At 43.3% G+C, this 24,560-nt stretch overlaps 1 protein-coding gene across 1 annotated transcript in view; it reads right to left on the bottom strand.

The window, feature by feature from the left end:
- The window catches only part of kif26aa (kinesin family member 26Aa), a 206,621-nt gene that overhangs the window by 22,788 nt on the left and 159,273 nt on the right, over nucleotides 1–24,560 (bottom strand). The window contains exons 6-9 of the mRNA XM_060915603.1: nucleotides 23,528–23,731; nucleotides 15,039–15,132; nucleotides 11,955–12,217; nucleotides 1,292–1,475 (exon numbers count right to left, since the gene is read on the bottom strand). Of these exons, the coding sequence (XP_060771586.1) occupies nucleotides 1,292–1,475; nucleotides 11,955–12,217; nucleotides 15,039–15,132; nucleotides 23,528–23,731 (745 nt within the window). The remainder of the gene's footprint in view (nucleotides 1–1,291; nucleotides 1,476–11,954; nucleotides 12,218–15,038; nucleotides 15,133–23,527; nucleotides 23,732–24,560) is intronic.

Genomic DNA, 24,560 nt, shown 5'->3' with positions numbered 1-24,560 from the left:
GAGGCTGAGGACTACTGACACAGAGATCGGTGCTGCAAGGCGTTGGGTAGTACTGAGACAGGAAACTGTCTGGGAAGACCAGATCCTGGTATGAGAGGGACTTTGACTTGACACTGCTTTAGAGAAACGGAAATCATTGATGTCCAGTGCACCTTCAGGGCCTGGTTAGTCCTGGGACGGGAGACTGCCTGGGAAGACCAGATCCTGGTGCAAGAGGGACTTTGACTTGACACTGCTATAGAAAAACAGAAATCGGCGATGTCCAGTGCACCTTCAGGGCCTGGTTAGTCCTGGGACGGGAGATTGCCTGGGAAGACCAGATCCTGGCACAAGAGGGACTTTGACTTGACACTGCTATAGAAAAACAGAAATCGGCGATGTCCAGTGCACCTTCAGGGCCTGGTTAGTCCTGAGACGGGAGACTGCCTGAGAAAACCAGGTCCTGGCACGAGAGGGACTTTGACTTGACACTGCTATAGAGAAACGGAAATTGGCGACGTCCAGTGAGCCTTAAGGGCCTGGTTAGTCCTGGGATGGGAGACTGCCTGGGAAGACCAGATCCTAGTGTGAGAGGGATTTTGACTTGACACTGCTATAGAAAAACAGAACTCGGCGATGTCCAGGGCCTGGTTAGTCCTGGGACGGGAGACTGCCTGAGAAAACCAGGTCCTGGCGTGAGAGGGACTTTGACTTGACACTGCTATAGAGAAATGGAAATTGGCGACGTCCAGTGAGCCTTAAGGGCCTGGTTAGTCCTGGGATGGGAGACTGCCTGGGAAGACCAGATCCTAGTGCGAGAGGGATTTTGACTTTTTTTGACAGTGCTATATGCTACCATATCATGATGAAGCCATGGCCAAAGGATTAGAGAAGCAGGTTTGGGACAAAAAGGTAGTTGGTTCGATTCTCTAAACCAGCAGGAATGGCTGAAGTGCCCTTGAGCAAGGCACCTAACCCCCAACTGCTCCCCTGGCTGATCTGGGTATGTTGCACATCGGTCTAGATAAAAGCTTCTGCTAAATGCCTGTAATGTAATGTAACATCACTGAAAAAAATATGCAAAACAGCTAAAGTCAGTTCTCAAATCTCAGCCAAAAAGCAGCAATTTTTTGGCTCAAAGAGGTACTTCTGAGAGTTTTTACACCCCACTGATAGATTTGGCAACTCTCTTTGTGCCAAAATCTGCTCCGAAGCTCTTGTGGTCACTGGCGAAATATCCGCAAGGTATTAAAACGCCTGGTGTGAACATCTCTCATGGGATAAATGACACAAATAGAGTATAAGGCCGTACTTCCTCCTTTGGTGCTCTTCTCCATGCGGTACTGGGTGACGTGCAGGGTGAAGAGCATGTGAGAGTTGCACTGCTGCTCTTCAGCATTTTCAGGTCTGTTGGTGCTGCGTGCTGTTAAAGCCAAGTCCAGATAGTAGGCAGCCCGCTCTGCAGTACACGCCCTGAGCTCACTCTGATTCTGGAGCTGGACACAGAGAAGGGGGAAAAAAACAAACAAGATCTGTGAGTATAATGAGGAAAACAAGGAAAGGAGACGGTAAAGTCTGTGGTGAAGCTGGATGTTCAGTATGGAGAGATAGGCTTCTGTTCAACAGCTTGGCAAAGGAAATTTACATAAAAATAACAGACAGTTGAAAAGACAAAGCTGCTAAAAAAAAACAAAAAACAAAAAAACCCACAAGCATGCATATTTTTATGTTAAATTTGTTGAATAAACATTGAATTCTGTATATTATGTCCAGTAGAATATTAGTCCTGAATCATTTAACTAAAAAAAAAAAGCGCTGCATAAACATTTCTTATATAAAATTTGGAATAAGAAATGAACATGATCATCTACCCGATAATAAAATGACAGAATAAAAACTTAAATCTAAAATTATAAAGAAATTTTAAAAAATAATATTTGCTTAGACATGTTTAGATGGGGGCGGCACAGTGGTGTAGCGGTTAGCCCTGTCGCCTCACAGCAAGAAGGTCTGGGTTCGAGCCCCGTGGCCGGCGAGGGCCTTTCTGTGCGGAGTTTGCATGTTCTCCCCGTGTCCGCATGGGTTTCCTCCGGGTGCTCCGGTTTCCCCCACAGTCCAAAGACATGCAGGTTAGGTTAACTGGTGACTCTAAATTGACCGTAGGTGTGAATGTGAGCGTGAATGGTTGTTTGTCTCTATTACCCCTTTTCCACCAAATCAGTTCCAGGGCTGGTTCGGTGCTGGTGCTGGTTCACAACTCATTCAACTTGCGAGCCAGCTGAGAACCAGTTTGCTTTTCCATAGCTTGTGGTGCTAAGCGGAGCCACATCATTACGTCAGTTACGTCGCTGCGTTTGCATAAACCTTGGCGTGAACATCGAAGCAACAACAACATGGAGAAGAAGAAGAAGCAGCAACAACAACAATAATGGATGACTTCGCGTTTGTACAGCTGCTGCTTCTCGTCACTTAAAAATGGCGACCTTTCACGGTCTTGCTATTGTTGTTGGTCTTAACAACTCCGCCCCCCCGCTGACGTAAGCGGTTCTTTTCCTCTGGCCCAGCAGAGAGTTGGTGCTAGCCTGGAACCGGTTTTTCTGGCCCCAGAGCCAGTTCTTTGTCAGTGGAAACAGAAAACCCGGTTCCAAACTAAGCACTGGCCCCGAACCAGCCCTGGAACTGCTTTGGTGGAAAAGGGGCATATATGTCAGCCCTGTGATGACCTGGCAACTTGTCCAGGGTGAACCCTGCCTCTCACCCATGGTCAGCTGGGATAGGCTCTAGCTTGCCTGCAACCCTGTAGGACAGGATAAGCAGCTACAGATAATGGATGGATGGATGGATGGATGGATGGATGGATGGATGTTTAGATGGAGGAGAAAAATGATCCATGGGATCATTATTATCCCCACTTTGATCACTTGTATCCTGGGGTGCTACTGTCTGAAATTCAGATGTCGTGCTAAGTCTGATTTAGACATCATACTTCTCCTGATCTGTTGGGCGTCTACTCCCAACTGATTCTCAAACCCCTTCCACATCACTCTTGACATCAATCTGATGTCAAACAAAGTTTGTTTAAGCAGTTCACTCTTATCCATTCTACAAACGTGTCAAATACATTTAAGTTGTTGTTCGTGCCAGACGTCCTTAACAGGAGGGGTCTTTGTTATCTCACGTAGTCGAGCATTACTTATTTTAAAGCTCCAGTCTAGCTCTTCTTCAGCTTTGGCTTGTGTCCTTTTTTCAGGGACAATCTTACGGACGTATCCTCCTTTCACCATCTTGTGAAGAAATCCATGCCATACCACCTCAATCTTCTTCCTTACCTCACCTGGGATGGAGTCCACCAGGGGGCGAGGTATTGTTTTCTTTGGGGCTTCTTTGTTTGTTTGTTTGTTTGTTTTTGTTAGCAACATTACGGGAAAACAGCTGGACCAATCTTCATGAAGTTTTCAGGATAGATGGTCTCAAATAGAACCGCCAACATTTTGAGGGTCATCCGGTCAAGGTCAAAGTCATCAAAAAATATCAATTTTTTTTTTTTGCAATATCTTCCTTCATATTTATCATATTTACTTCAAACCAATTCCAAAATGTTCATCTTCCAATTCTGCTTCCATTGGGGGTCAAATGTCAGGGGGGTCAAGGTCATTGCTAAACTGTACATATTTTCCATTATAACGCAAAAGCGGTTAGCGATAGAGAGATGTTTATCGTTATCAACATATAGGAAGTCATATATGGGCTTTCATTTGACACCATGACCTTTGACCTTGTTTGTTTGTTTGTCTGTCTGTCTGTTAACCATCTAGTGTCTAGACGGTTGCACTGGTTGACTTCAAATTTTCAGGGTAGGTGGGCAATGGTCTGTAGATTACCTGATTAAATTTTGGGGGTAATCGGGTCAAGGTGAAGGTCAAGGTCACCGGAAAGGTCAACCTTTCGGTCAAAATAACACATTTTCCATTATAATTCAAAAACAGTTGCAGATAGACAAATGTTTACTATTATGAGCATATAGGAACTCCCATATGGCCTTTAATTTGGCACCATGATCTTTGACCTTGAGTGACTTTGAAAGGTCAAACTGAGGGTCATGGATTTTCATACGGCTATAACCTGACAGCTGATGATTGAGAAATATTACCGTTATCACCATATAGGTATAAAATAAGTGCTGCCGGGTGAGGTTTGTTTTGCCTGGCAACACTTGCGTCATTTGCAGACAGCTGCCATGTCTGTATTCTGTACAGTAAACAGGAGCATATACATGCTGTGAGAAACTTCACTCGTTTGTAAATGAACGTGATGATCCGTAAGCACGTGTTTTAATTTGTTCTGTTTTTGAAATGCTGCACCAAGCCCAGCACCAATGGACTGCAAATGTCGTTGGAGTTCACAACAGTGTACCCAAGATATTTAAAACTGCAGACATTCTTGATCTCGTTGCCGGCAAGACATACCAGGCTCTTGCGAGTCTTTATTTCCTCATCAACATGGAAAGCCATTGTCTCGGTTTTAGAATAGAACATTTGTAGTCCAAAACGGCTGTAGCTTTCATCATAGGTTTGAAGGATTTTTTGCAGTTTTTCAGTGGATTCAGCAAAGATGGCCTGGTCATCAGCATATAGTAGTTCTGTTATTCGATTGTTTCCTGCTGCTGGTGCTTTTCTGTGAAGTTCTCTTGTATCCCTTTTCCACCAGATCAGTTCCAGGGCTGGTTCGGGGCCAGAGCTGGTGCTGGTTCACAACTTGTTCAACTTGCGAGCCAGCTGAGAACCAGTTTGCTTTTCCATAGCTCGCGGTGCTAAGGGAAGCCACGTCATTACGTCGTTGTATACATCAGTTACGTCGCTACGTTTGCATAAACTTTGGCGTGAATATCGAAGCAAAAACAACACGGAAGAAGCAGCGGCAGCAGCAACAACAATAATAATAATGGATGACTTTGCGTTTGTACAGCTGCTGCCTCTCGTCGCTTAAAAATGGCGATCTTTCGTGGTCTTGTTATTGTTGTTGGTCTTAACAACTCCGCCCCCCCGCTGACGTAAGCGGTTCTTTCCTCTGGCCCAGCAGAGAGTTGGTGCTAGCCTGGAACCGGTTTTTCTGGCCCCAGAGCCAGTTCTTTGTCAGTGGAAACAGAAAACCCGGTTCCAAACTAAGCACTGGCCCCGAACCAGCCCTGGAACTGATTTGGTGGAAAAGGGGCATTGGTGATACTTCGTTTGGAATCCAATACACAATCTTAAAGTCTGTCTCTGGGTATATCTTTGATATTTCATGACGTGCAACTCGAACAACAAAATCCATATAAATATAAAATATAAACAGAGATTCCAAAGCACCTTGTCGACAGCCTACCAGAGTATCAAAGAAATTAGTACCAGTATACAGTGGATATAAAAAGTTTACACACCCCATTAAAATGATCTTTTTTTTTCTGATGTAAAAAAATGACACCATGATAAATAATTTCAAAACTTTTCCCACCTTTAATGTGACCTATAACCTGTACAGTTCAACTGAAAAACAAACAAATCTGTTAGGCGCGGAACACATCAAAAATAAAATGCGTACAATAAGCTGGTTGCATAAGTGTGCGCACTCTTAAACTAATACTTCGTTGAAGCACCTTTTGATTTAATTACAGCATTCAGTCTTTTTGGGGTCGGAGTCTATCAGCCTGCCACAGCTAGACTTGGCAATATTTGCCCACTCTTCCTTGCAGAAGTGCTCCAAATCTGACAGATTGCGAGGGTGTCTCTTGTGCACAGCCCTCTTCAGGTCACCCCACAGATTTTCAACTGGGTTTAGGTCTGGGCTCTGGCTGGGCTGTTCCAAAACTTTTTGGGGGTCACCGTCGTGCTGAAAGATTAAATTCCTCTTCATCTTCATCTTTCTAGCAGACACCTGAAGGTTTTGGTCCAAAATTGACTGGTATTTAGAACTCTTCGTAATTCCCTCCACCTTGACTAAAGCCCCTGTTCCAGCTGAAGATAAACAACCCCAAAACATGATGCTGCCGCCACCATGCTTCACCGTGGGTATGGGGTTCTTTTGGTGATGCACAGTGTTGTTTTTGCACCAAACATACCTTTTGGAATTGTGGCCAAAAAGTTCAACCTTGGTTTCATCAGACCATAACACATTTTCCCACATGCTTTTGGGAGAGTTGATGTATTTTTTTTTTTTGCAAAATTTATCCAGGCCTGGATGTTTGTCTTTGACCCTACCTCATAGTCCAGACATATGGAGAATACGGGAGATTGTTGTCACATGTAGTACACAACCAGTACTTGCCAGAAATTCCTGCAGCTCCTTCAGTGTTGCTGTAGGACTCTCGGCAGCCTCCCTGACCAGTCTTCGTCTTCTCTTTTCATCAATTTTGGAGGGACGTCCAGTTCTCGGTAATGTCACTGTTGTCCCATATTTTCTCCACTTCTTGATGACGGTCTTCACTGTGCTCCATGGTATATCTAATGGCGCTGAGATGTTTTTGTAACCTTCTCCTGACTGATACCTTTCAACAATGAGATCCCTCTGATGCTTTGTAAGCTCTCTGTGAACGCTGGCTTTTGCTGGAGGAGCAACTGAGGAAATGTCTGAACTTTATTTGGGGTTAATCAGAGTCAGTTTAACTGATGGCAGGTGTGAACCCAAAAAGACTGAATGCTGTAATTAAATCAAAAGGGGCTTCAACAAAGTATTAGTTTAAGGGTGTGTACACTTATGCAACCAGCTTATTGTACGTCTTTTTTTTAATTATGTTTTTCCCCCTAACAGATTTGTTTGTTTTTCAGTTGAATTGTACAGGTTATAGGTCACATTAAAGGTGGGAAAAGTTTTGAAATTATTTATTGTGGTCTCTTTTTTTTTTTTTTTTACATCAGAAAAACCGATCATTTTAACAGAGTATGTTCACTTTTTATATCCATTGTATAAAGCTCATACAGTTGAAACTATATGAAGGCATTTCAGTCGGATTTCAAGGCACTTCACAAGAGCGTCTCGTGGTATCCAATCATATGCAGCTTTTAGGTCGACAAAGGCTATAAACAGCGGAGTTCTTGTTTTCTTTGATGTTTCAATGACTTGATGTAGGATGTATATGGCATCACAAGTTGATCTACTGGATCGAAATCCAAATTGTGAAAAGACTTATCAGGACTTATCGATGCTTAGTAACTTGAGCATAAAGCAAGTTACGTGTCACACCATTTACACGCTTAAATAAATAAATAAATAAATAATGCTTACAACGACCACATCAATCAATTAATCAATGTGCTCATTGTAAACTTTTTCAGTCAAGCATTATTTATTCTATTTTTACATAAATTTAATTTCTTTAATTCAAATTCTGTCAGCTCTCTCAGACAATAATGTTTTTAATCAAACGGACAAAGAGCCATATTTACAACCCCGATTCCAAAAAAGTTGGGACAAAGTACAAATTGTAAATAAAAACAGAATGCAATAATTTACAAATCTCAAAAACTGATATTGTATTCACAATAGAACATAGACAACATATCAAATGTCGAAAGTGAGACATTTTGAAATTTCATGCCAATTATTGGCTCATTTGAAATTTCATGACAGCAACACATCTCAAAAAAGTTGGGACAGGGGCAATAAGAGGCTGGAAAAGTTAAAGGTACAAAAAAGGAACAGCTGGAGGACCAAATTGCAACTCATTAGGTCAATCGGCAATAGGTCATTAACATGACTGGGTATAAAAAGAGCATCTTGGAGTGGCAGCGGCTCTCAGAAGTAAAGATGGGAAGAGGATCACCAATCCCCCTAATTCTGCGCCGACAAATAGTGGAGCAATATCAGAAAGGAGTTCGACAGTGTAAAATTGCAAAGAGTTTGAACATATCATCATCTACAGTGCATAATATCATCAAAAGATTCAGAGAATCTGGAAGAATCTCTGTGCGTAAGGGTCAAGGCCGGAAAACCATACTGGGTGCCCGTGATCTTCGGGCCCTTAGACGGCACTGCATCACATACAGGCATGCTTCTGTATTGGAAATCACAAAATGGGCTCAGGAATATTTCCAGAGAACATTATCTGTGAACACAATTCACCGTGCCATCCGCCGTTGCCAGCTAAAACTCTATAGTTCAAAGAAGAAGCCGTATCTAAACATGATCCAGAAGCGCAGACGTCTTCTCTGGGCCAAGGCTCATTTAAAATGGACTGTGGCAAAGTGGAAAACTGTTCTGTGGTCAGACGAATCAAAATGTGAAGTTCTTTATGGAAATCAGGGACGCCGTGTCATTCGGACTAAAGAGGAGAAGGACGACCCAAGTTGTTATCAGCGCTCAGTTCAGAAGCCTGCATCTCTGATGGTATGGGGTTGCATTAGTGCGTGTGGCATGGGCAGCTTACACATCTGGAAAGACACCATCAATGCTGAAAGGTATATCCAGGTTCTAGAGTACTGGTGCCATGGTGGCGGCCCGCGGGCCGGATCCGGCCCGAATGAACATCTAATCCGGCCCCCTTGCTGATGGCCCTCTAATCGTTCGGCCGGCAGAGAGCCATCAATGTCTGCCGCACCCCATCAAACAATTATTACAGAACAATTACCTGTCTTTCACTGCCGATCGCATTGACGTCAGAGGCGGAGATTTGCCTGATGGCCCTGCCATTTGCATCGGTCCAATTCGCGCCACAGACTGTTTAAAAGCAGCGGCCGAACAGTGAAAGTCAGATCACAACATCGGACGGGGACTCCATACTTCTCCAGCGCAAGATTAATTATTGAATCCATCTCTGCTTTCTCGCTTGCTCTCTCTCTCATTTCTCTGTTCTCAACTCTATCTCCTTGTTGCCTTCTCTTCGTCTCTGTTGCAGCGCGTGCACTGACCAAGGGACGAGCCGCTCGCTCACTATCAGTCAGTCAGGATGTTATCAAAAAAGCGGAAGATTGACGCTGAATGCCGTATCTTTCAGGAGAGATGGAAAGAAAAGTATTTCTTTTGGGAAGTGGCGGGCAAACCAGTATGTTTAATTTGTTCGCAACAAGTGGTTGTGCCAAAGGAGTACAACATCAGACGACATTATGAGACCCACCAGGAGAAGTACAACGAATACACAGGGGAACGTCGGATACAAAAGCTAAACGAGCTCGCCTCATCCCTCCAAAAACAACAAGCAGCTTTCTCAAGATGCCGAGATACACATGAAGGTTCATTTTAATTGTATATCTTATTCAAGTCTAATTTTTATGTTAACTGCAGCTGTTTTTGAATGGGAATTCTATATAACTTTTCATTTTATTTCTTGTTTAGGGGCAGTGAAGGCGAGCTATGCCATCGCATGGGAGATAGCAAAAGCATCCAAGCCTTTCTCTGAGGGGGAATTCGTGAGGAACTGCATGATCAAGGCAGCGGAGCTAGTGTGTCCAGAAAAGCGACAAGCTCTAGCGAACATCAGCTTATCCCGACCTACAGTGACCGAGAGAGTGGAGGAGCTCTCCAGCGACTTGAACAGCCAACTGAAAGAGAAGATTAAGTCTTTCATCGCGTTCTCCATTGCTCTCGATGAGAGCACTGATGTGACTGATACAGCCCAGTTGGCGATATTTAGTCGCAGAGTGGATGCTTCCTTACATGTCACCGAGGAGTTTGTTTCCATCGTGCCTTTGACAGACACCACTACAGCTAACAACGTGTTTGTTAGCCTTGTCGGGGCCCTTGACAATCTGGAGGTGGACTGGAGTCGTGCTGTCAGTGTGGCTACGGATGGTGCACCTTCCATGGTAGGGAGAAAGGCCGGAGTGGTTGTTAAGTTGAGAGAAAAGGTACGAGAGGCCAACCCAGACCAGGTATTCTGGAATTTTCACTGTATATTACACCAAGAGGCTTTGTGCTGCAAGAGTCTGAAAATGGAGCATGTTATGAGTGTTGTTATTGCCACTGTCAATTTTATCAGAGCGAGAGGGCTCAACCACCGGCAATTCGATGCATTTTTATCTGAAAATGACATCCACCAGGGCCTTCCCTATCACACCGATGTGCGTTGGTTGAGCCGAGGCGCAGTGCTCAAATGGTTCTACAAATTGCGCAAAGAGATAGCCGAGTTCATGCAGGCTAAAGGGAAGCCTGTGGAGGAATTGGACGACATCGAATGGACCAGGGACCTTGCCTTTTTAGTGGACATTACCGAACACCTGAACTTATTGAATGTTAATATGCAAGGTCGCAACAAACTCGTTACCGAGTATTACGACGGTGTCCGTGCGTTTCAACGTAAACTTGCGTTATGGAAGGCACAGCTCTGTCAGCGCAATGCAGCCCACTTCCCCTGTTTGAAATCTCTGTCTGTCAGTCATCAGAGCATGGACAAGTATGCAAACTTGCTTTCCGGTCTCATGCACGAGTTTGCCAATCGATTCACGGTTTTCACTGAACTGGAAAAGGACTTTGCGTTTTTTGGCTCTCCATTCACCACGGATGCTTCCGAGGTCCCCGAGGCGATGCAAATGGAACTGATAGACTTGCAATGCTGCACGCGGTTGAAGGACATGTACAAATCTGTTGGTATTGAATCATTCTACCAATCGTTGCCACCTGAGTACCCGACTATCACTGCATTTGCAGGTAAAATACTCTGTATGTTTGGGACAACATATTTATGTGAGCAGGCATTTTCAGTTATGAATATTAATAAATCGAAAATGCGCAATCGTATGACACATGGACATCTCAATGATGTCATGAAAATAGCCACGGCCCAGAGCCTGTCCCCCAATGTGGACAAGCTGGTGAAAAATAAAAGGCTTCTGGCTTCGACATGTAAAATGTAGCTGGCTTGTCTGCCCATGTAACATAGTGCTGTGAAGTAAAGATTGGGAGGGTATGTTTGTGGGAGTGGGAGTTTGTGGGAGTTGTTTAAGTTAATGTACCATCTGTTATTTATGTCTTTTTATTATTAAGTTCTAGTGAATATTTAGTCACTTGGCCTGTTGGTGGAGTACTTAACCTTGGCACATCTCTTGACTTCTTTAGGGCTACTTAGGGCCATCTTTTTTAATTGGCCTAATTAGGCCTGTGTATTGACATGGTTTTATGTGCAAGTTGTCAATAAATCTGATCAAAGAAATTTACAGTTTAGTTGTGTTTTTATGTGTTCTTGTCCATTTTGTTGTTTTTTTATTATTTAAAAAAACAAACATTTATAAATAATATTTATATTCATAAATGATATCAAATAGTATGTCTATTTGTTTAGTGTTTGGTCTTGTCACGCCGGTAATGTGGCCCCCTGAGGTCCCACTTGAAAACAATCTGGCCCCCTGACCAATTTCACCCTGGCACCCCTGTCTAGAGCAACATATGCTCCCATCCAGACGACGTCTCTTTCAGGGAAGACCTTGCATTTTCCAACATGACAATGCCAAACCACATACTGCATCAATTACAGCATCATGGCTGCGTAGAAGAAGGGTCCGGGTACTGAACTGGCCAGCCTGCAGTCCAGATCTTTCACCCATAGAAAACATTTGGCACATCATAAAACGGAAGATACGACAAAAAAGACCTAAGACAGTTGAGCAACTAGAATCCTACATTAGACAAGAATGGGTTAACATTCCTATCCCTAAACTTGAGCAACTTGTCTCCTCAGTCCCCAGACGTTTACAGACTGTTGTAAAGAGAAAAGGGGATGTCTCACAGTGGGAAACATGGCCTTGTCCCAACTTTTTTGAGATGTGTTGTTGTCATGAAATTTAAAATCACCTAATTTTTCTCTTTAAATGATACATTTTCTCAGTTTAAACATTTGATATGTCATCTATGTTCTATTCTGAATAAAATATGGAATTTTGAAACTTCCATATCACTGCATTCTGTTTTTATTTACAATTTGTACTTTGTCCCAACCTTTTTGGAATCGGGGTTGTACACCACAGGCAGGTAAACGGACAAAACACACCAGACAAACCCCGCCCATGTACCTGTGATCCGGAGATGGGGTCCTCTTTCAGGTAGACCCCTGCACCCTGGACTTCCTGAAGAGTTCCTGGAGAGAAGTCGGCCAGAAGGTCCGTCAACACTTCATCCCTCCCGCTGATCTCCACAGCCGAGACGCGAACAGAGAACCGAGCCCCAGCCTTCTCTTTCCTCTCCTCGATGAGCTTGAAGAGCCAGGAGATGGCACACGGGGCGACGCCCAGGTTCTGAGTGGAAAAGTCTTTCCCGATCATGGTGTAGCTTTTCCCTGTAAAGAGCAGGTGATAAAAACAAATCGATACAGGTTCGGAAAGCACGCTGAGGCCTGGGAGGCATTTGAAAACATCGGTAAAGCTGTACATGCCATTGAATAAATAATAAAATAAAATAAAATACAAAAATACATTTGTGTCATGTTGTATCTTATTAGAAGGCAACACAAAGTAAAAGTAAGCGTGTAAGATATGATAATTTATCCGTAATAAAACTGGAGCTGCAGTGTGGATATAATCGGATTTGTGGTCATTAATTAGATAAAATATCATGCTGTGACAGGAAGAGGATCAGCGTGGGGGATTGTTGGAACACAACAGGAGGCACTCACTTTCACACGGTGTGGGGGGAAAACAGCCTGGAGAGAGTTCTAAACCTGAGGGACAAAAGCCTGTGACCAGCAGGATTAATTAAGCCTATAATGAATACGACTTCTGAACAATGTGGTGCCTTTATGTATGATTATATACAGTCGTTTAGATCTCTCAGCTTCCACATCAAGAAAATGTGTCCTGCTAGAGCGGAATAACGGTGTTCTTTAGACACTCACACACCGGCCACTTTAATAGGAACTTGTCTTGGCTGCAGGAGTGGAACCCAATGTGTTCTTCTATTTTCTGTTGCATGCTGAGATGCTTTTCTGCTCACCGCGGTTGTAAAGACTGATTATATGAGTTACTATATCCTTTCTGACCAAAAAAAAAAAGCTCAAACTGCTCAATCTGGCCATTTTCTGATCTCTGACCCCCTCTTATCAACAAGGCAGTTGTTTTTTTCACCCACAGAACTGTCGCTCACTCACTCGCTCACTCACTCACTCACTCACTCACTCACTCAATCGATGATTGTTTTTTGTTTTTCGCACCATTCTGTGTAGAGACTGTTGTGTGAAAACAGCAGTTTCTGAAATACTCAAACCAAAAATACTCATCTGGCTCAAACCAACACCCATACCACACACTGTGAAAGAAAGTCACACGTCACTGTGAGATCACAATTTTTCCCGTTCTGATGTTTGAACATTGTGAACATTAATTAGCTGAAGCTCTTGATTTGTATCTGCGTGATTTTACGCATCAAGGGATTGTTTTTTTGGATCATTTTCACAGGATACAGAAACGACTCTGATAGATTTATTCCCCGGCTGCTGTAGCATAGCTGCCCACTGCTCTGGGTGTGTGTGTGTGTGCGTGTGTGTGTGTGTGTGTGTGTGTGTGTGTGTGTGTGTGTGTGTGTGTGTGCTCAGCACTCACTTGTGTGCATGTGTGTATTCACTGCTTCAGATGGATTAAATGCAGAAGACAAATTTCACTGGGCACAAATGTGTAATCCAAAGAGATGAAAGAGAGAGAGAGAGAGAGATGACGGAGAGAGAGAAAGACATGGGAGAGAGAGAGAGAGAGAGAGAGACATGAGAGAGAGACATGAGAGAGAAGAGAGACTCAAGAGAGACAGTGACACAGAGAGACGAGAGAGAGAGAGAGAGAGAGAGAGAGACAAGAGAGACACACAAGAGAGAGAGATGAAAGAGAAGAAAGAGACACAAGAGAGATACACAAGAGATAGAGACATGAGAGAGAAGAGAGATGAGAGAAAAGAAAGATAGACATGAGAGAGAGAAAGATGAGGGAGAGAGAGACAGAGAGAAGAAAGAGAGACATGAGAGAGAGATACACACAAGAGAGAGATGAGAGAGAGAGACACAGAGAGACATGAAAGTAAAAGAGAGAGACAAGAGAGACACACACACAAGAGATAGAGAGAAGGATGAGAGAGAAGAGAGACATGAGACAGAGACACAAGAGAGAGAGAGACACCCAAGAGAGACACATGAGAGAGAGATGAAAGAGAATAAAGAGATACACAAGAGAGAGAGAGATGAGAGAGAAGAGAGAGACACATGAGAGAGAGACACACACACAACAGAGACAAGATACACATGAGAGACACAAAAGAAAGAGAGAGACACAAACGAGAGAGAAAGAAGAGAGACACAAGAGAGACAGAGACATGAGAGAGACATACACACACAACAGAGACAAGAGACACACAAGAAAGACACAAATAAAGAGAGATGAGAGAGAAGAGAGAGAGACGAGAGAAAAGAAAGATAGACATGAGAGAGAGAAAGATGAGGGAGAGAGAGACAGAGAGAAGAAAGAGACATGAGAGAGAGATAGACACACGAGAGAGAGAGATGAGAGAGACAGAGACACAGAGAGAGAGAGACAAGAGAGAGAGAGACACACACACACAAGAGAGACACACACAAAAGAGATAGAGAGAAGGATGAGAGAGAAGAGAGAGAGACATGAGACAGAGACACGAGAGAGAGCGAGAGACACCCAAGAGAGACACATGAGAGAGAGAGAGAGAGATGAAAGAGAAGAGAGGCACGAGAGAGATACACAAGAGAAAGAGACATGAGAGAGAAGAGAGAGAGAGACACACACACACAACAGAGACAAGAGACACACGAGAGACACAAAAGAAGGAGAGAGGCACAAACGAGAGAGAGAGAGAGAGAGAAGAGAGACACAAGAGAGACATACACACACAACAGAGACAAGAGACACACAAGAAAGACACAAATAGAGAGAGAGAGAGAGAGTCTGTACTTGAGTGTACGTGTGATAAATAAAAGCTTCTTCTTCTTCTTCTATTTAGACCTGGCTGGATTTAAACGTTAAAAGGGAAGTGTATTTGTTGTGCAGGTAGTTAAAGGTGCGTAATGTGAGCGATCAAGTGAAAGAAAATGATTTTTCAGCTCATTGTATCAATAACAACAACAAAAAGAATAAGAGACCAGCGCTGACCCAGGTTGGCGTGTCCGAAAGAGAAGATGCACCCGTCTGCCCCGTTGACAACAGACTGAATGACCTCCGCCACCGTCCCTGAACACACCTCCGCCTGTGAATATTCAACAAATGTGCAGATAAGTTTATGACATCATCTGGTGACATCCAGCAACGTTTTGAGTGTACATGATCTACTTTCTCCAAAAGACAGGGCAGCATGACATGAGAAGGACACAGCACCAACCAAAGAGCTTGTTCATTACATCGGTACCTCATTCGAAGGATTATCTAAAAGGAAAGGACGGACAGATGAATGATAAATGACAGAATATTCAATGAAAGATATTTCACGTGTTGCGTCACATGTCACTGAAGCTCTGGGTTTTTACTAATGATCTCACTGCAGCACATTGCGCCACATGACGCTCAAGTTTGCCTTCAAGGTGAAACATAAAGAGACGGGAAATAGGAGCGTTTTTATTATTATTAAATTACAGATACGCGCACTTCCTACGATGCTGGCTCCATCAAAGCCTTCTCTCTTCTGAACTGGCGCTGGTTATCAGAACTGATGGTATCGAGACAGGAAGCAGTGCAGTATCTACTGCTTCACACAGAAACGACTGACTTCTCCTCAGCAGAGCTATTAATCATTATGGAACCTTTTCCTTGAAGGTGATGTTCATAAAGCTGCATGACACCTCTATAAACCCTCTAACATCTGACATAGAGCTAAACATTTTCAAGTCTTATTCCAATAAGAGTCAGCTATAATAAAGACTCAAGAGTCTACTGACCAATGCCTGTTGACGTAAGTTTATTCAATATTGGGTTACGGTAAACTGAATAATACCATGGACTTGTCAAGGGTGGTGTTCATAAAGCTACATAACCCCTGCATACTGTGACAACTGAAATAAACCTACACAAACCTTTTGAAGGCTTATTCCGACAGGAGTCAGTCCTCGTAAAGACAAACACTGCAACCTCACTATAACAAACTCTTTTACTTTGAACTTTCGCATATAACTCACTAAGTTTGTGTCCCCTGCCTTTAATGACAATGAGTCAGAGTCTTCAAAAAAAAATCACTGTGTGACATCCATCCACACGGCATCACTAGGACTAATTACTGTACTGTACCATGCACCTGTTCCAGATTAGAGTGCAATCACAGTGTGTTCTTATAAACATTCTCTAAACACACAGACTTGGCAAAGTATACACGCTGTACTGAGTGTCTAACATTACCAAGCCTTTGTATCTGTGTATTGCCTTTCTGGTTTTGACTTTGTTTTGTGTATTTGGACTCTGCCTTTCATCTTTGCCTCCACCATTCTGTTTGTGCCTCGCATGACCATTGCCCATTTCACGACCCTGCCTTTCTTTGTCTTACGTTTTTGTCCTGTTTGCCTGACTGTTTGTAAATAAACACTCTTCCTGCAATTACATCCGTCATTCACCTGCTAACACGACCAGGGCCGTTGACAGCTTTGGCTGGGCCCGGGACAAAATAATCTGAGTGCCCCCCCCCCAAATAATCTGAGTGCCCCCCCCCACACACACACATACGCGCGCACGCACATCGCCACACAGCAACCACCCACACCCAACCCCTCTTTTCACAGTCTCCATTCACTCCAACCCTTAAATAACAGCTATTCCAAGCCCATTATAACAGTCAACCATTTTATTTCAACATTTCAACATATTTACAGTTTGAACATTTCCTTAGTCTGCATCTATTCAGGTGCGAAATGCAATGCGCCGGACTTTTGCTGTGGCAAAGTCGTCAATAAGGTCATTGAAGTCCAGCTTCTTTGCAAGTTCGCGCTCTATAGAGAGCATAGCCAGCCCATTGAGCCTCTCCTGTGACATGTTTGAGCGCAGGTAGTTGATAAACCAAAATGATTGTTTACGGGATGGAAATGGGCCTCAATGAGAACGGAGTTATGGCTTTCCCAAAATCTGAACATAGAAGCATCACCACTAGTGATGTGTACAGTGAGTTTTTCAGTGTATTTTTTTGTCTTGTTTTTCATAAACGTCCTTTCCGTACTCGATTTAGAATGTTACAAAAAAAACTGACACCCTCCCAACCACGTAACATTAGCCTATCTGACCTGGGGGCTGACATGTTTATTACGGATAAACCAAAAGGATTACAACGTTCCCTGGATATAGAACTGGACCGAGAAGATTTCAAAATCTTAACGTGTAAGCAACAACAATAAAACAGAGGTTGTTTTATTCATTTAGGGCTTATTAGGCTACTTTCATTAATTGCGCTTTTCATACAGGCCTATCATTTTTCACTTGAGCAAGGGAATTGTTTGAAGAGTATCCAGTCTAAGCGAAAGTTTAATGTTTTGCAACAGATTAACCTCAAAACACCCCATTTATAGCCCATTCGTTACATTAAACTCTATCTAGCTGGCAATTTCACATGCCGTCGTATCTACACGGGATGATTTCCAACAAAATAAGGTTTAATTAACAAGAGGCAGCGTTCCACGGGCTTTCAGCTAACCGGAGTCCAGCTCAGCGCAGCTCAGCAAGCGTGCCTAAAACATTTGGATATGATTGCGGGCCAATGTGCTATTCTTTGCTTCATTGAGATATATGCAACACAGTGTTATTAAACCGATATGTTTATGAAATAATTCAATGCCCTGTGCATTTCAGTGTTCACTCAGTGTACCCTGCTATCCCCTACTTTATAATTATGAATGGCGCGTCGCGCGTGCTGGGGTTACATTACGGGGCTGGAAAAAAGTTATCTGTGTCTTACCTGGCTCAGCTGCCCCACTGCCTTCACCACCTGCTGCATCATCTGAATCTTTTCTAAAATATCTATGCAGTGAGCCCCTGAGGCTCTTGGCTTCTTCATCTCTTTTTCTCTTTTCTTTTCTTTGCTCCTGACTTGTGCATGTTGGCAAACGGGCTCACACGCTTATTGTCGAAGCGTTATGATGGAATAGTGCCGTGTTATTTGGCGCCGTAATCAAAGACCAAACCATTTCTGCATTAGGGGTGGTAGGTGGGTTCTTGAATCTATTTTCGAAGACAATAAAGGCAAAAGAACCAGAAATCATTCATTGAATGCAAATATAGCACATTTTTCTCCCCCAAATCAACACATTTTGAAATGAAACAGAATGATTAATGGCATCTTTATGAGGGACCAGTTCTGGGCCCCCCCATGCCTGGGCCTGGGACAAAATACCCGGTTGTCCCCCCTGTCGACGGCCCTGTACACGACACACTGAGCCATGCGTTCCTCTTCCCCCAGAGACAAACAATAAGTAATCAGGTCTTTAGTCGAGTTATGTGTTAATACGTGTTAACGCCATAAAACAAAAGCTTAACGAACATTCCTCAGGTGTCAATCACTAACAATTATCAAGAAAGGATCGATAAAATGATGAAATGACTGCTGATTCTGCTAAACTTGACACCTCATTAAAGCGCACCGGCGATGTTTGTTTTTATACCCCCTGCCCTGCCTCACCCAGCCCCACAGCATGACATAAATGACATCATAAATGATTCGTAATACAAGAATGAACTGAAGGGTGAAGATTTAGAAAACAGCGAGCCAGTGTTTGGACATTGACAACGAATGATACACCAGTCACCTCTGTCATTTCCATAATAGATGAAGAAATCACTGCCTCCATTCATGATCCTTTAACTCAGTCAGCGAACTGCGATAGTGGCTTGGAAGGAGAAATTCATGATAAGGAGAATGTGCTGAAAATTGTGCATATAACGCACGGCACGGTGGTGGAGTGGTTAGCACGGTCGCCGCACAGCAAGAAGGTTCTGGGTTCGAGCCCAGCGGCTGGCGAGGGCCTTTCTGTGCAGAGTTTGCATGTTCTCCCCGTGTCTGCGTGGGTTTCCTCTGGGTGCTCCGGTTTCCCCCACAATCCAAAGACATGCAGTTAGGTTGATGTGGGGCGGCCTTGGGCTGAGGTGCCCTTGAGCGAGGTCCCGAACCCCTGACTGCTCCCCGGGCGCTCTGGTGTGGCTGCCCACTGCTCTGGGTGTGTGTGTGTGTTTTCACTGCTTCAGATGGGTTAAATGCAGAGGATGAATTTCACTGTGCTTGAAGTGTGCATGTGATGAATAAAGGTTTCTTCTTGTATAAGTTTTTGGTGCAACAAGTGGGTTCGCTTCAGTATTACAAACTTTTTGGTATAACAAACTATTTGGATGTCACCCAAGGACTTCGATATAGTGGGGTCAAGAATGTTAAAACACTTTCCAGACTGACATCTTGGTGTTCATAAGCATGCATGACCCCTGCATAAGCACTTTATGACAAGTGACATAAACCTATATAAACATATTAAAGGTCAATTCCAACAGGAGCTCCGTCTGCTCTGACAAGACTAAGTCAAGTGACAGATTTTTCTCGACATAAGGTTGTTATAACACTTTCCAGACAGACACTATGAGGTTCGTAAGCCTACATGACACCTGTATAAGTTGTGGGTGGTAAAAGAGAGCAACTGGACTTGCTTGAAGATTCTTGAAGACGTTTCACCTCTCATCCGAAAGGCTTCTTCAGTTCTGTCTGACTAATAGGGAGTATCAGGTATTTATCCTCTCATGGATGAAAAGCAATCCTAAGGTGTGGTTGAGTCATCCTGTTGGTGTGGGTCACTGGTGGCTGGGTGTGAACGGCCTAGAGAGTCGTTGGGGTGATCAATGGGTTGTTGGTTCTCTCTGTCCTCCTGTGAGTCACTGAAAACAGCTGGGTTTTGGTGTGCATTCAGTTGTCTGGGAAGTGTGCCAAGGACTGCATTGTAGGTGACTGATAAATGGTGTCTTAGACCCCCACCTCTGTTCAGTGATGGCTGTTCCAGGTTGACAAAAATTTCTTCTTTAACTCCTCGCTCATACCAACGATCCTCTCTGGCTAAAATGCGTACGTTGCAATCCTGAAATGAGTGTCCTTTGTTGTTAAGATGAAGATAGACAGCAGAGTCCTGGCCAAGAACTAACAACCCATTGATCACCCCAACGACTCTCTAGGCCGTTCACACCCAGCCCCCAGTGACCCACACCAACAGGAGGACTCAACGACACCTTAGGATTGCTTTTCACCCATGAGAGGATAAATACCTGATACTCCCTATAGAGATCTTGCAGTCACGTGACCGGAAAGTACACAGACGCCATCTTGTCGGGCAACAACACCGCTGAATACTGCTGCACTCGTGTACAGAATGGATCACTTTCAACCGACGGACTACACGGCTCATTTTTCTAATGAACAGATAACTAGATATATGTCTAAAATAAACGACCTACAGATTTGTGACCTTTATGGCTTACCGGATGGAGTTTTCACGACCGTGTCAGTGGATCTTGAACTGCCGGAGGTGGAATACCCAGACGTGTATAATTACCTAATCAACTTTCCTTCGCTGTTCAGTGGTGAAGCACTGCGTGCTTATAAATCTCTGGAGAGTTATCTCTACAGAAATTCAGGATTTGTCAGCCCCCCTAAGATGTGGCATCTTGTAAAGAAGAAAAAAAACTATCGTCATTGGCCTGGTAAGTCACTTAACTGATGCTATATCAGTAGTATCTAGCATAGCACTGACCAGCCGATTATGGTTGAATATTTTATATTATCAGTTAGATCAAGTATCAGTAGTCTATCACTATTACTGTATATATGGTAAACCTGCTTAATGAAATAAAAACGTATTTGTCCAGTTTAATTTCCTTAGTTTTTACCTTAAGTACCACACCGCTAAAGACCCAATCCCCCCCCCCCCCCCCCCCCCCCCCCCCCCCCCCCCCGGCAACCCTCTTTTCTCAGGCTCCCACTTCCCGGAATTTTTTTAAGTCATAAACTTATGCTGCAAATAACCACATGGATATACTGAAATAAATACATGACGAACCTGAGATGAAATGGTCACTGCACAGGCGCCAGTGATTGCTCCTTCCAGTCGGTACCCATGCCTTGTTGTTTGGATCAGCCCGGCCGATAGCAGCAATCAATTTTGCGCGCCTGTCAGGGTCCCGTGGCAGCCTATGAAACTTTCTTCCTGTTTTCTGACCTCTCCTGTTGTGGCATTTATATGCCATGCAAGTATCCAGCATTGTGGCATGGTAATTTTTGAATATTTCGGCAAAAAAAAAAAGAAAGTCAGCATCGGAAAGGCGGCGGAAATATGGCGCTTGACCGCCAAGATGGCGTTTGTCTACAATCTGGAGCGGATGTGACGTCACATGCAAGTGCTCCATTAGTCAGACAGAACTGAAGAAGCCTTTTGGATGAGAGGTGAAACGTCTTCAAGAATCTTCAAGCAAGTCCAGTTGCTCTCTTTTACCACCCACAGTTTAATATGACCTGGATGACTGAGGCTACATCCACACGACAACGGCAACGAGATGTTATTAAAAAAAATATCGCGTCCACATGGGCAACGGATCAGTAAAATATCAGGTCCATATGGCAACGCAACGCTTGCTGAAAACGATGCAATACACATGCCACACCTCTAGGTGCACTGTAAGACGGTCCCTTCGGAGACACCAGAACAACAGAAGAAGTAAGGACGCATGCGCATAAACTATTATGCGCGAGACTTCATATTAGCCACAGTCAGAAAAATCTGTTCGTAAAATTACGTTATAATGACCAAATACAATGAAAAGTATTTTTCCAGTCTCACCTGTGAAAGGTAATCTCATGTGATCTCGTTTGGACGGGAAACCTGTTGGTACAGTTAAACGCAGCACATGAATGAGGCATCTTTATTCTCCGCTTTGACCCATCCAATATGGCGGCGAAGATGACGTATGATTCTATGCAGAAGGCGGCGTCTTTAATGGTCCGGAATAAATTGAATGCTACACGATGATGGATTAATTTGCTCCTCTACGCCCTTTTTGAGGAATGTATTGTAAGACTTAAACCAACATCTGAAGAGGTGAGATCGCTCCTTTTTTTCCCTATTTTTGCTGGCGGGATTGACTCTGCCCTAAGGGCTATTCTCTCTCTCTCTCTCTCTCTCACTTTGCACCATTACACGATAAATATTCACAGTGAAAATATTTTGTAAGCGCGTTTCATGAACCAAGTTATAGGATTTGTTGACAACTCGCATCGAGTTCGCTACACTTCTACCCGGCGTGAAGCACATGTGGTTGTGACATCATCGTAAACAAATCCGTTCTACTCATCCAGACGACTTCGCAATGGCGCCGTTGCCAGATCTTTCCACTCTGGAACCCGTTCTCAAAAGATTTCATTTTGGGGCACCCAAAACGCTGGTGCCGTGTGGACGCCAGGCCGAAACGATAAGCAATTTTATCGGATTCACCTGAATCCGTTGCCGTGTGGACAGGGCCTGAGAATCTTCACGGACATGACACCTGCATAAGCACTTTGTGACAACTGATATAAACTGACAAACATTTTCAAGGCTTATTCCGACAGGAGTCATAAAGCTATCATAAAGATAATGATACTTAACATGAATTATGAGTTTTCCTCACATTAGGTTGTTATAACACTTTCCACGCTGACTACATAAACAATAGTGTTCATAAGGCTACATGACACCTACAGTACGTAAACAGGTTCTACCAACTGACATGAATGTACTGTACATAGACTTTTTTTTTTACAAAAAGCCTTATTCCAGCAAGACTCAACTACCATGAAACTGAGTTAAGTGACGAATTATTGTTGACATATGGCCGTTATAACACTTTCCAGGCTTTAGAAGATCATAACAGCTGACTTTATAATAGGTTCATTGTTACCAGTGTTACATTACAGTGATGTCAGTTATCAAAAAAATGTTCTAGAAAGTAAACTGTCCATGATGTAATATCATTACCATGTTATAGAATCATCATTGGTGTTCATGAGAATGTTATAAGCATAAATATAAACCTCATGATAACTACATGCCAAAGCATATATACAGTACATAACTCAATACATTACAGTGTCATGGCACTTATAAAGGTATTCATAAAATCTTATAAGCAGAAACATTAAACACACTTTACTTAATGTCCAGAGAAAATATACACTTAAGTCAAGTGACTTGACATAAGGTTGTTATGACACTCTCTGGGTTGATTTACCTTAAAGGATCATGACAAGTCACTTTGACAGACCAAAAATTAAACCGAGTGACAGCGTCTTTATAAAATGATTATAAAGTAGCGTGTCCACTATACACATAACTGTTATTACAGTGTGTCATGTCATTAGCATGAGCATTTATAGAAGCCTTATAAGCAGATATGGGCCAGGGAAAACCAATATCACTTTGGCATTTTGGTGTAATAATTAAATTTGCAATTATTAAAACCTTGAGTCAACAAAACATTTATGTCACTTGATTCACATTTTAAGTCAATAACACTATCCTTAAGTCATGTTGCTGAAAGTTGACATAGAATGACATAATAAACACTTATTATGAAAATAAAAAAGAATACCGCTGAGAAGAACATAAACGTACTTGTGAGGCATCCTGGGTGAAGACTGCGTCAAAGTTGAAGGTCTTTGGGGCCATGGTGGAGGAAAAGCGTCTCTGACCTGCAGCGCTAGTAGGAGGTTCGCAGAAGGTCAGCTGCTTCTTATGAGCGTCCACCTTCAGGAAGGACATGGACTCAGAAGTGTCCTGCTCTCCTTTAGCAGGACAGATACGCACCATCACTTTAACCTGCGAAGTACACAAATGAAGGGGAAAAATTCTATAAGAATATGCAACAGAGATTAAATAAATAGACCTTAATACTGTATCAACTGTGAGTTGGTCTAGTGGTTAGCGCGTCCGCCTCTCGACCGGGAGATCATGAGTTCTAGTTGCAGTCGAGTCATACCAAAGACCATCGTAAAAATGGTACCATTTGGCAGGATGGCACGGTGGTGTAGTGGTTAGCACTGCTACCTCACAGCAAGAAGGTTCTGGGTTCGAGCCCAGTGGTTGACAGGGGCCTTTCTGTGTGGAGTTTGCATGTTCTCCCCGTGTCTACATGGGTTTGCTCCGGTTTTCCCCACAGTCCAAAGACATGCGTTTAGGTTAAGGTGTGAATGGTTCCATAGGTCTGAATGGTTGTTTCCAAGACCAGAAATGGGATAGTTGCAGCAGGAAGGGCATCTGGCATAAAACAATGCCCCAATTAATATGACATGTGGATCAATAGGGTCTACATGGACCCCGACCTGGCAACAGTGCTGGACAAGGGAGATGATGATGACTGCCATCTGGCAAGGAACGGCACAATACAGATGCCAGTAGGAAGTCAAACTCTTGCGGTTACCAGAGGACTCCCTCGAGCATTGAGTACAGAACTAGTTTGTTTGTTTTGTCGGTCCATATCTCCATCATGTCATGGCATGACAATCCTGTTTAATTCCAAATCATTTAAAAGATCCATTATTGTTAGGTTCATACAATCCCCTTTCATCTTCAGTATGGTAATTAAGGTGATGTTTATTTCCACCTCTTTGGGCTGGTAAAATTCTGCCAGTCTGTGTTTACCATTTGG

Source organism: Neoarius graeffei, chromosome 3 (genome assembly GCF_027579695.1).
Source record: "Neoarius graeffei isolate fNeoGra1 chromosome 3, fNeoGra1.pri, whole genome shotgun sequence".
In the NCBI taxonomy this organism is placed as follows: Eukaryota; Metazoa; Chordata; class Actinopteri; order Siluriformes; family Ariidae; genus Neoarius; species Neoarius graeffei.
This window is presented reverse-complemented; position numbering and strand designations above follow the sequence as displayed.